At 36.2% G+C, this 12,718-nt stretch overlaps 2 protein-coding genes across 9 annotated transcripts in view; one reads left to right on the top strand and one right to left on the bottom strand.

Moving 5' to 3' along the window:
* Positions 1-8,569, bottom strand: part of SRSF11 (serine and arginine rich splicing factor 11) — a 49,753-nt gene extending 41,184 nt beyond the window's left edge. For 4 of the 7 annotated variants that reach the window (XM_043876603.1, XM_043876601.1, XM_043876600.1 and 1 more), the window contains exon 1: positions 8,445-8,569. The gene's annotated coding sequence lies outside the window, so the exon portion shown is untranslated. The remainder of the gene's footprint in view (positions 1-8,444) is intronic. The other 3 variants (XM_043876605.1, XM_043876606.1, XM_043876604.1) reach the window with 3 other exon arrangements.
* A 45-nt stretch (positions 8,570-8,614) lies between these two features.
* The window catches only part of LRRC40 (leucine rich repeat containing 40), a 38,118-nt gene continuing 34,014 nt past the window's right edge, over positions 8,615-12,718 (top strand). For both annotated transcript variants that reach the window (XM_043876596.1, XM_043876597.1), the window contains exons 1-3: positions 8,615-8,816; positions 11,207-11,388; positions 12,496-12,569. In XM_043876596.1, the coding sequence (XP_043732531.1) occupies positions 8,666-8,816; positions 11,207-11,388; positions 12,496-12,569 (407 nt within the window). In that variant the 5' untranslated portion in view covers positions 8,615-8,665. The remainder of the gene's footprint in view (positions 8,817-11,206; positions 11,389-12,495; positions 12,570-12,718) is intronic.

A 12,718-nucleotide genomic window follows, 5' to 3' on the forward strand; every position in this document is an offset into this window, starting at 1 on the left:
ACCTCATATCTGTTAGAACACCTCATATCTGTTTTGACTAGCATCAAATAGGCAAAAGATAGCAGAAATTAAAGAGGATGTGGCGAAAAGGAGACCCTTGTGCACTACTGGTAAGAATGTAAACTGTTGCAGCCACTATGGAAACATAAACACCATGTTGTGATATCTGTATCCCCATGTTTATAGCAGCATTATATACAATAGACAAGACATGGGAAGTGTCCACTGATGGATGAATAGATAAACAAGTTATATCTGAAAAAACAAAGAAACAAAACCAAATTCATAAAATAAGAAGAGAGAGATAAGATTTGTGGCTATCAAAGGTGGGAGTGAGAGGAAGGAGAATTGGAAAAAGGTGGTCAACTGATAAAAACTTCCAGTTATAAGACAAATAATTACTAGGGATGTATGACATAAGTATACTTAACAATGCATGATATTCATGAAAGTTGTTAAGAGAGTAAATTCTAAGCATTCTTATCACAAGGAAAAGTTTACTTTTATCTCCCATCTATATGAGATGATGGATATTAACCAACTTGTGGTAATCATTTCAAGATATATGTAAGTAAACTTTTATGCTGTACACTTATACAGTGCTGTATGTCAATTATATGGCAATAAAACTGGAAAAAAGAACTGCAGTAAAAAAAAAAAAGAACCACAGTGAAGATAGTTCAAAGGAAAAGGCTTCATGTGTTTAGACGGAAATTCTTCAATTAAAACATAAAAGAAAGAGAAAGTGAAGTCGCTCAGTCGTGCCCGATTCTTTGCAACCCCACGGACAGTAGCCTGCACCAAGCTCCTCCATCCATGGGGTTTTCTAGGCAAGAGTACTGGAGTGGGTTGCCATTACAATAGCCACAAGTATGTATAATAACTTTATCCACTGGACACCATGCTCCCAGTTGGGTAAGTTACCGGTTACTACTAGCCAGGCTTTGTTTATACTATTTGAGAAGACTTTAGAGCCCTCAAATTTGACATAATGTTGCAAATCTGCACAAGCAACAGGCCTTTTTTTTTTTTTTTTTTTAGCAACAGGTTTTTTTACCAAATTAGTTGTTAAGCAGCTCTTTCCCTCTAGCAAATATACTTTTTGAGGAGAGGGAAGACAATGTATTTATCTCTGTGTTTCTGATATCCAGCAATATTTTACTGGAACAAAGTAAACATTTGAAAAAAACTTACTGAGTATCGTCTATGTCCCCTGGACAACAAGGAGATCAAATCAGTCAATCCCAAAGGAAGTCAACCCTGAATACACATTGGAAGGACTGATGCTCCAATACTTTGGCTACCTGATGTGAATAGCTGACTCACTGGAAAAGACCCTGATGCTGGGAAAGATTGAAGGCAAAAGGCAAAGAGGGTGGCAGAAGATGAGATGATTGGATATAATCACCGATTCAATGGACATGAACTTGGGCAAATTCCAGGAGACAGAGAGGGACAGGGAGGCCTGGAGTGCTGCAGTCCATGGGGTTGCAAAAAAGCTGGACACAATTTGGCAACTGAACAACAAATGTGCTAGAAACTTTATGCCTTACACAATCCATTCAACAAAAGCTTGGTGAATGAAGGCATTTGTTAGATTTACAAGAAAGTTTGGTTGAGAAACTCAAACTATTTTGCTATACATTTTCCCCCTATAGCTACAGAAAGCACTAAGAAAAACATAGGAAATAAATTGCTGCTCACAAACTAAAGTTAAAAACTTAAAAAACCAAACAAACTTACCTACAAATCTATTTTGTTTTTCTGCTTCTAAAAATTATACAACTGAATTTTTCTTTTATTTCTAATTCAATAAATTAGATAATTGTATAATGATTACTATTTTCAAGTCAAAATTGTAAATCCCATGCTCCCTTTTCAGAGACTAAAGGACATGTTAGCATTAGGGATGGACAAATGGATGGACAGACACACACCAAAATAGGAAAAGTCTACTTACTTCCAAATACTTGTTTTAATTTATGTTGTCTGTCAATAGCAAACATTCCATATCCACATTATAAGACTGACAGAGTACTTCGAAACTGTAGGCAAAAATCTGTATTTTTCATTTCATTTTTCAAAGATTTGTTATGATTAAGATGGAGGGAAGAGCAGTTAGAGCAAAACGTACTCAACTCAGTAATTCGAAGATCCACATTAACTGTATGCTTTTGAAATGCCCTTTAATCCTCACGTTTAAAAGGTTCGTTGGAAGGACTGATGCTGAAGCTGAAACTCCAATACTTTGGCCACCTCATGTGAAGAGTTGACTCATTGGAAAAGACCCTGATGCTGAGAGGGATTGGGGGCAGGAGGAGAAGGGGACGACAGAGGATGAGATGGCTGGATGGCATCACCAACTCGACGGAAATGAGTTTGAGTAAACTCCGGGAGTTGGTGATGGACAGGAAGGCCTGGCGGGCTGCGGTTCATGGGGTCGAAAAGAGTTGGACACGACTGAGTGACTGAACATAACTGAACTGATCAGTGGATTAACAATGCAGGCCTAGAGTCAAATCAAAGGAACTCTGCCACCAATTAAGATAGTGCAATCTCTGGCTTATTACTTTGTGCTTCAATTTCCTCATTTGAAAAATAAAGCCAACCTCACTGGGTTGTCTTTTGGATGAAAGGAGAATATTAATACAAATGCTTAGAAAAAAATATCAACTATTATTCCTACTCTACAATTTAAAAAGTTTTAGTTTGAAAAACAGTAACCTCACCTGGATTCTATTTTATACCACCCTATTTTAGGCTAGTACCTTGAACTAGTTCTACTTTATCATTCACATGAAAGATATGAATCAGAAGAATTAATTTATATAGTGGGAAGAGTTTCTTACTTAAGAGCTCACATTCTAATATAGGTTTTTGGTGGTATATTCTCTTTAAAAAGATTATAAAGTATTATGGATATCAAACACATACCACAGTGTCCAGCACACAGGTACTCAACAAATGGAATATACCATTACAAAAAAGTCTGTGTTCAACTTCCTCTTCTTTTAACAGATGAATAATAACAGTAATACTTCTGTCTAACCTTAGAGCATTACTGTCAAATGCGAAAATACTTTGTAAGTGGTAGTAAACATGTGAAGTGCACTATTATTATGTTGTTCTTTCTCTCTTAAGAGGGTGCCGCAAAGGAAACATGACAACAAATTTCAGATTTTCATATTCACTTTGTTCCTAAAGTAGCACTTTACCAATAGTATGTGAAAATAGATGATAGCTAAACCAAACATTCCTTTTTTGATAAAATGCAAATGCTTCATGGAAAACTCCTAGGAAGGGTTCAATTACTTGTCTCTATTTTTAGAGCAAGATCACTCACTATTCTAATTTTCAAAAGACAAACAACTACACATAAACTTGATCAATTTTAAAAGTACACTGACATGGGTTGGAGCAACAGACTATCAAATAACCAAAGCACGGATCAGAAAAATAATAAGGCAAACATTAGTAAAAACATAAAATAAACTGAATTTCTAACACATGCTAACGCTAAAGACCACAATGATTTTTCCCTTCAATTTCCATCTACTTTTAACTATGAACAACTATTAGTTTCAAGCCATAATTGGCTCATGCAGAAGTCTAAAGCACGTGGAGACATTGATCAAATTATTCTGAAGGAAGGACCAGATGGGGGAAAGATAACTTTTTAGGAAATGAGGAATCAAAAGAGAAGCAAAAAAATCAGCAGCTCTAAAATGGAAAAAAAATTAAAGCTCTGTGTGTGTGTGTGTGTGTGTATGTTAGTAACTCAGTCGCGTCTGACTGCGACCCCATGGATTGTAGCCCACCATGCTTCTCTGTCCATGGGATTCTCTAGAAAACGATACTGGAGCGGGATGCCATTGCCTTCTTCTCTATTAAATGACAGGTAAATTCATTGACAAGTGGAAAACATGTTATCTCTAGAAAGATGAAAAGCAAAAGCTCTGGTTTCACAGATTTGTATTGTGAGAACCAAGTATTTAAATGTTCACTAGGATTTTACCACACCCCTCCCTGGCAATAATAGTACCATTCAAATCACGTAAGTATAAGTAACTGTGATATTTTAAAGGGTGGGGAAAAAAATGATTAAAAAAAAGTAGTGGACAGTTGAAGGTATTTTCAAAGTTAAGCTAGCATTTATCTTAACTGCAATTGTGAATATAAATATCCCATCTGCAAATTTACAATCAAATTTTTAAATAAAAATCTATTAGTTGTAACTATCAAATTAATATTTTTCCCCTTATCAACTTAAGTTGGTATTAAGAATAAAGTCTCAGGAGTCATATCTTGTCTTATTAAAGCTGTTGGGGACGTTTGCTCATACAGAACAACATTTACCATATATAATTATTGAGCAAATTTGTCTATTAGACAAATCTAATGTTGGCAGGAATGATATAAAGTCAAATATTAAAATAGTGGATTTTGATTAAAATGATTAAAAAAAACATTTATTTGGTATTAATTTTGTCTTTGTTAACACAAAGAATGATATGAAGTACATTCTCAGGGTTAGTGTCCTAATTTTATCTCCATTATTACTTTACTACTTAAGATAAACAAAATCATAAAACCTATACAATTAATGTTAAAATTAAGACTTTAAGTCACAGATCACATTAATCATGGAAAAACAAGCAAGAAAATAGCTATTAAATATTAGGAGTTAAGAATCTCTAGCGATAATGAATCCACCTACAATTCAGGAGACCTGGGTTCAATCCCTGGGTTGTGAAATCCCCTGGAGAAGGGAGAGGCTACCCACTCCAGTATTCTGGCCTGGAGAATTCCATGGACTGTAGTCCAGGGGGTTGCAAAGAGTTGGACAGGACTGAGTGACTTTCACTTTCACTTTTCAGGGATAATGGAAACATTTTCAGCTGATTTTAGAAAAAGAAATAATGCCATAAGTGCTTCTTATTTAATGACATAAGCAAGACTGCTTTAAAACCTCTGTTTTAACTTCTTCTTTTCAACAGATAGACTATAAGCAAACAAAAAACACTAAAAGTAATCAAGATAGAAAAACTTAAAAAAAAAAAGCCCTACTTCCTCCACTTCATGTGAAAAACAGTAGCAATGTAAAAGCCTCTTTATAAGAGGAAAAGTAAAAATATTTTCCTAAATCTAGTGGACTTTTACACTGAAAGTAGAGAGAAATAGAAGACAACATTTATATCAAATATTAAACCTCCTAGAACAAATTTACTGCTTCCTGATTCAAAACTAAGAAGAGAAACAAGGGGAGCATACAAAGGATATACAAATGAACAATCTAAGTAAAACGCACTGTCTTCAGAAAAAACTACCACACACAGCTCCAGTAAAAATAAAATACAAGTCAAAGCCACAGTTGAAACTATGGATAAATATGCAAAATATATACTGCCTTCAAGGAAATAGTATGTTTTCTACTGACTACTTTTATTTATTTATTTATTTTTTTACTGATTACTTTTTAAAGCTGGCAGTTGTAAGTTTAAATAGAAAACAAATGTCCAAAATGCAATTTTCAAAGGAAACTAAAGACATGTAACAAGCACCATTGAAGCTGAATATTTAAAACATGACCAGTCCATGTGCAAAATAATTTGCTCTCCATTTTGACAATTAAAACCAATTTATTTATAGAGTAAAGACAAACACAGAAAGAAAATTCTGAATAATAAGTATATGAGAATATAAAACATTCAACTCAGAATACTTAATAAGCAATACCTGTCAGGTACATCAGCTTGTCAATAATGACTGTTAAAAAGTAGAACGTTCTCTTAATAAATAACTTTAGTATAAAATAGCAGTTCTCATAGATAAGGCAATATTCTGAAAGGTGAACATTATACTGATTCAATACAAGCTAAATCTAAATCTGCCATTTTACAGAAAAAGAAAACTTCCCAGACGTTTTGCCTGCAATCAAATTCACTTAGCTCCTGATGACATTTAAAAAATTGTGCTTAAAAATGTGCACAAATTAATGCCATTTTCCTTTGTCACAATTTTTCAGTCTGCCTCAATAAATTCATCTTATCAAATGTACCTTTCAACGCTGACAATATCTAACACATAGCAGTGTTCATAAGAATAACACAGCCATGTTTTAACATCTTATTAAATTTTAGTGGCAGTGACAAGCCGCTCTGCCTTACTTTGATAAGTCTTACTTTCTGTTATGAGACAGAACATTATCTTTGGCTGATCTAATTCTTAAGCTCAATATATATTTGACTTCTTCATTTTCCGTTTTCATTTAGCAAAGCTAGAAGAGTGAAGCCTTCCATACTTTAATAAAATGAATATAATAAATTGTAGCTAGGAAAATTCTATTATAAAGATAACTATGTAGTCTCCAGCCCTTGTACAGGATATACGTTTCACATTGTTTTAATAATCTTTTTTTTTTAAAAAAAGCAAATACTTTAGCTTCCATGCCCATGTTGAAAAAGGATTGGTTTTTTTGTTTTAATGTATTCTTTTGGAAGCGTTACAATGTATATACAATGCTAATTCCCACAAATATAACTATACATAACTACACCTTCTCATAAAGTTCAAGTTAATAAACTTTCAGTTTACATCAATTTGAGACAAAACCCATGATTTTCCTGACTGCTTGAGGTAATAATTTTCACCTTTACTTGTTCAATCTGCACTTGCTACACAGGTATAATACATGGTGTACTATAGACATATACTTATTAAATTTTTATACATGTCAATTTATATCTATTGAAGTTTACCACAAGTGTGCAGTCACATGGATTTTTCAGAATTACTCTGCCATTAGTTAGAATATGCTTCTCATACAAAATGCAACAGTTTCAATATAATACTATAATTAGATGTCAATAATGAAATCAAGTAAAAGCACAATAAATCAAAAAACTATACCTTGCCTGTAATTAAAAAAAATGCTGAGCTATGAAAGAGTTTTAAGGGGGAGAGGTGGCTACTGTAAATTTTTACATTCAAGCAATTAATCCTCCAAAGGTAGGCTTCTACACCCTAAAAAAGAGAAAATAAGAGTTTTCTCTAATAACTATCTCTTAAAACATAATTGAAGTCTTCCTAAAAATGGTTGCAGGACAAAAGCCAGTTGAAAATGATGAAATAAAAGCCACTATGCAAATCATAGTGATTAACAAGAAAGGTTAAGAGAGCTAGGTTCAAATGCTTGGTCACACCAGTTATAGAAACTTGTGACCTTAGGCAAGTTTCTTAATCCCTTCCACCCTCAACTTATTGGGTGTTATTAGTAATCTTGCAAAAACTACTATATTCCTTGCTTCAAAACCACCTTTCCTTGCTTAGGAGTGTAATTACTGGTAATGCTGCTCACTTTGGATGCAAAGCACTCCAGAGAATTAAGAGAAATAATCGAGAGGGTGGGGGAATAGAAGCCAAATTTTACGGTTGGCAAGAACCGAGACTCAGCAAAAACTGTGTGTGGTGCAGAATTCGTTAGCGGGCCGTCATATTACCTTTTACATATCCTAAAGATCTCCAGCCTAGTTGAGAGGGCTTAGAAGAGTATTTCCTGATGTATGGTTTTAAGACAATTACTTGAGGCAAAAGAAAAATCTACCACCCAAGGCAATACTAAAGATGATGAGTTGTTAATTACATATTGAATGACTCATTACAGCTTTAAACTTCAGATAGAAACTAACTTCCCAAGATAATCGACTTTGAACAAAATTTTCATCTTCCATTCCGAACTGGATGGCGTTCCTTTTCCCACCAAGCGCTCAATATTTAAAACTTTATTTTCACTTAATTATTTAAAAAATCGAATGAGAGAGAAATGATTAACCCTAAATTAATGAAAAAGGAGTTAACTTTAAAAGCTGTCAAGCAAACTTGCCTAAAGTTACACAGCTGGTACGCTACAGAAGCAGCTGGGATTCGAACTCCTATCTCTCGAGCGCCGAAGAGCAAGCTTTTCTCGCTACACTCAAGCTCGCGCTTACATTGGGCTCCTCTCAACTGTCTGGCAGAGACAACATTTATTATGAAGCTCTGTTTTCTTTATTTTCCCTTCCCTTCTCTGTGGCCAACCCTTCCATTTCACACTGTCTCCTGTGCTGGGCTACAAATTCCATGCAACAACAATCAAGACGCACTAATGCTAAGAGTCGGAGTAGAGATCAGAAGAACCGAAATCAGTTTTACTTGCTACGCGGAACGGAGATCTGGCGCCAGCACCACAAGCGGCAACACAGGCAGGGGTCCAGAGAGACTGCAGACCGCGCCCAGGTCTCAAGTTTTAGTCAAGGCCCACGTTCCGGCCAGGCGAGAGGCGCAGAGAAGGTTATCCTTTCCTGACACCCTCGCCGCCGTGGGAGCACAAAAGAAAAGACTGCAGTCTCAGTAATAGTACACACAGTAAACTCAACACTGTTCTTCAGCCCGTTAAACGCACTTACTTGAGCGAAGTAATTCCAAGACACAAGGCCGGCACCGGCAACGGGTAGGGCTCCTCTGTCCTCCTGCCCCAGGCGCTGGCGATGACGACATCCGAGTCGCGCCGCCGAAAGCGAAGGCCCGGCGCATGCCGCGCGCGCTCCCGATAGGGGCGGGGCGGCCCAGTGGCGCCACCGTTAAGCGTCACGGGCGGGACTCTGCTGCGGAGCCCCGGGCTTTGAACATGTCGCGGCTGAAGGGGACAGCGGGGCGGGATACCCGAGCGGGTTTCCGCACTGAGAGCAGAGACTGCAGTGCCTGCGTACCCCAGGGACTCTTAAAGGCGGCGAGGAAGAGCGGCCAGTTAAATCTGTCGGGCCGCAACCTCAGCGAAGGTAAGGTCCAGAGGTACGACCCGTTTGTGCGACTTGGCACAAAGGACTTGCCCCGGGTAGCCTCTCTTTCCTTTGGCCTGGCTGTGGCTACCTTTGGCTCCGTATCCTAGCCAGGATCCCGGTGCTGGAATTCGGGCTTTTATCACATCTCCACTGGTTCGGTCAGCTCGTTCGGTTTCTACTTTTCGTTCCAGGAAATATCTGGTGCAGGGAATGTGCTGGGAACATGGCCAAAATTTAAACGGGGCGCTTTCTGGGATTCCCACATTCTGTCGGATAAATAACATAATGTTTGACTAAATTAGCTGTCGCATGATGGGCACATGCTTTGTCTCTTTGGCCGTTTGTTCCTTTTAATTTAATCTCTTAGGTCATTTACCAACGCCAAAATTCTGTATTTGATCTGCTCCTTTGTGCATTTAGAGTAAATGACAGTGTTCTCTGTTCAAGTCCCTTTTCTGCCTGCCTGTGGACAGAATCCTAAATACAAGGAATATTTAGCATATTTCCTAAATTGAAGATCAAGATGGATGCCACACAAAGTGAATTTGGGGCCATCCTGAAAATCTAGTAACGTTCGAATGCACAAATCTGGATACCATGAGTGAATTATAGTCAGATGCTTTTCTGATTTTCTGTTGTGTAAGGGACGGCGTGGAAAGTGGGGAGAGAGAGATTATGGCATTATTCTTGTAATGTTTTCCTTTACTTATATTTAGGTTTTAGGCCATCTGGAATTAAAAGATTCCATTTCCTTGTAATGATTGCTTTTTTAAAATTGTGCCATGGATAGAGTTGACCATGCAAACAAATACTTGCTGAATGAAAGGAAATATGATAAAATCTCTGCTCTACCTAGAAAAAGTTTTAATCAGTGGGAACATAAATATTTTAAAATTACGCTTGTGCTTGTACACATGCTTATTCCAGAGCCTGGAACTTTCTACATGATACCTGACTAGGGTTCACTTCTTGACTTCCTCAAGGAGTCTGCTTATATAGGTCCTTCCTCACTACCCTATCTATAATAAATTCTCTTGCTAACATTGTATTCTCTAACCTGTTTTTAATAGCATTTATTATTATCAGAATCTGTATTCTGTATTTATTTGTTTATTGTCTTCTCTGCCCTCTGCTAGAGTATTGGTTGCATGTGGTCATTGTGTCCTTAGCACCTCAAACTCGTGCTTGGTACATAGTAGATTCTTATTAAACACTTGTGGAAGGAATAAGTAGATGAATGAATTATTCCCAAAAACTAAGTGTGTGCTGGAATGTACTTATTGATTGGACCCAGATGGTTCAGTCTACTAAAGTTTCAGGGAGCAAAGGAATTTTGATTGTTAAATGTTAAAGCAGCCTTGCATTCCTGATACAACTCCTGCTTGGTCATGATGTTTAGATGTAGTAGTTTTTGTTTTTTGGAGTAACCTCCTGTTTTTAATGCCTCTGATTTTGATATCAGAATAATGCTGACTTCATAAAATGAGTTGGGAGTTTTTATTTCCTTTATTTTCTGAGAGGCTCTGTAGAATTAGTATTATTTCTACTCTAAATGTCTGCTAGATTTCACCAGTGAAGCCATCTGGGCCTGGAATTTTCTTTGTGGGATTGTTGTAAATGGCAAATTCAATTTCTTTCATGGATGTAATGTGTGACAACACGTTTGCTGTAGCACTGAAGCAAGTTAATACCTTCTGGAGCTACGGTTTAATAGTGGTGAACCTGAACTCTTTCTGTTTAACTGGTACAGACTTATTTGCTGTCAAAGGAATTGCTGTATTTGCTGCAGCAAGAGTAACAATGTTGTGTTGTGTATCAGATAAGATAGAGAGCAGCCACCGGAGTCAGGTATACCTTCCAAATACTCACTGAGAAGCAAGATAGTTTAGCTTTTCCAGGGTTTAATCCTGTCTATCTGTATAACTTGGGGCAAATGATACATTCTGTCTGTGTCCCATTTCTCTCATGTATAAAGTGAGAATAGTCATAACACCTGTCTCATGGAGTTGTTATGAGATAGAGGAGTTTGTTCATTTGATTTCCATATCTTCTCTGTTATGGTAGCATAAAGATACAGCCCATTCTTTATTTGTGTTATATATCCAACCACTATGTGCTATGCAGGAAATGTATATAGTAAATATAGTTGAATGAAGATAAAAGTGAGATCTAATATGAAAAATACATATCCCCTATTCTGTTTTGGAATAAAATCAAACTTTCACTTTAATGTTGTTGTAACTCATTGCTATTTGTTTGATTTACTAGAAAGTTTTTAATGTTTCAGAAATTTCAGTAGATAACTTGAATAGCTGTTATCAACTTATGTCCTTAGTATCTGATTTCTTTTTTTCTTTCCTTTTTTTGGTGTGGTATGGTGGATATAGTGCCTCAGTGTGTTTGGAGAATAAATGTGGATATCCCTGAGGAAGCTAATCAGAATCTTTCATTCAATGCCTCTGAGCGATGGTGGGAGCAGACGGATTTGACCAAACTAATCATATCAAATAATAAACTTCAGTCACTTACTGATGACCTCCGACTCCTTCCTGCACTGACTGTTCTTGATGTAAGTTGATTTATGAGTCTTTTGTTTGAAAAGACTCTGAAACTAAGTTTAGACTTTGAGAAGCAGAAAACCCAATTGGTAGAGTGCAAGAAGAATAACAAAATTACTGTGTTAGACAAAGCATCATGGTTAAGAATGCAGAATCAGAACCTCAGGCTTCCAGTTCCGACTCTGCTGCTTGCTAGCTGTGTGATCTCGGGACAGCTGCCTCTCTGTGCTTCAGTTTCCATGTCTATAAATCGAGACTGTTAGTACTGCCTATCTTTGAATTAAATCTGTTAACGCATACAAACAGAATTAGAATTAATGTTTAACTAGTGGCTTCTGCTGCTTGTCCTTTTTTTATTGCTATTTTTTTATGATCATTATTATTCTAGACATTAAAGCAAGTACTTAAGGTTATTGTTATTATTTTGTTACTTATCTCCAATACTGACTTAAATTATTGGGCTTAAGTTTTTGTGGATTTAGTCAGGGACTTTGTTTTTAGTCCCTAGTTGCTATGTCATGTGGTAAAGTGAAACATGAGTAGTTTATTTCACAATCCACAGACTTCTGTATCACAATCCACTGTTTTACTTAGGATCACCAAAAATCTTCCAGTTTTTGCCTGAAAAAGTTGGATGTAGTCAGATTTCTAGAGAAGTTTTTATTTTCTTCATTTGTAAAATGAATCAGTTGGTGTAGGTGTTCTCTTGAAGGTTCCTTGTACCTTGAAAACAATATGATTCTGTAAAAACATGAGAGAAGAAATCGTCCTCCTCATTTATTTTTTGTAAATGTTGGCATAATCATACCAACAGAGGGCTATACATTCTAACCCTCTCGTCTCTCATTTGAGGTTGAAATTTCACTCAGTGAGGTGAAGTTTCCTTTTTTTAACTGTGGTATTTAAAATTAATGTCTTACCACTTCATGATCTCTGAACAGCAATGTGGTCAGTTTCAAACTCCTTTTTCTCTTCTATACTCAGAACAAATTACCAATAGTCCAGCAGTACTATTGAATTAGAATAATTAGAGTATTGTCAGTGAATATTTTGCAGAAACAAAGTTTATGGTTATTTATAAGAGTAAGATATTGACTCTGTCTTTTAATAACTTTCAGATACATGATAATCAGCTAACATCCCTTCCTTCTGCTATAAGAGAGTTAGAAAATCTTCAGAAACTTAACGTCAGGTAAAATTTAAACTTATTTCAGTATTGCTTGTATAAAGGTATAAATATAATATTCTTTAAAAATTTTTTTCTAACATTTTTTCTAACATGTAAAAATATTTTTATATTATCTCAGAAAGTGATTAAACAGGATAAGAATTTTAAGCTTT

This window comes from Cervus elaphus, chromosome 20 (genome assembly GCF_910594005.1).
Source record: "Cervus elaphus chromosome 20, mCerEla1.1, whole genome shotgun sequence".
In the NCBI taxonomy this organism is placed as follows: domain Eukaryota; kingdom Metazoa; phylum Chordata; class Mammalia; order Artiodactyla; family Cervidae; genus Cervus; species Cervus elaphus.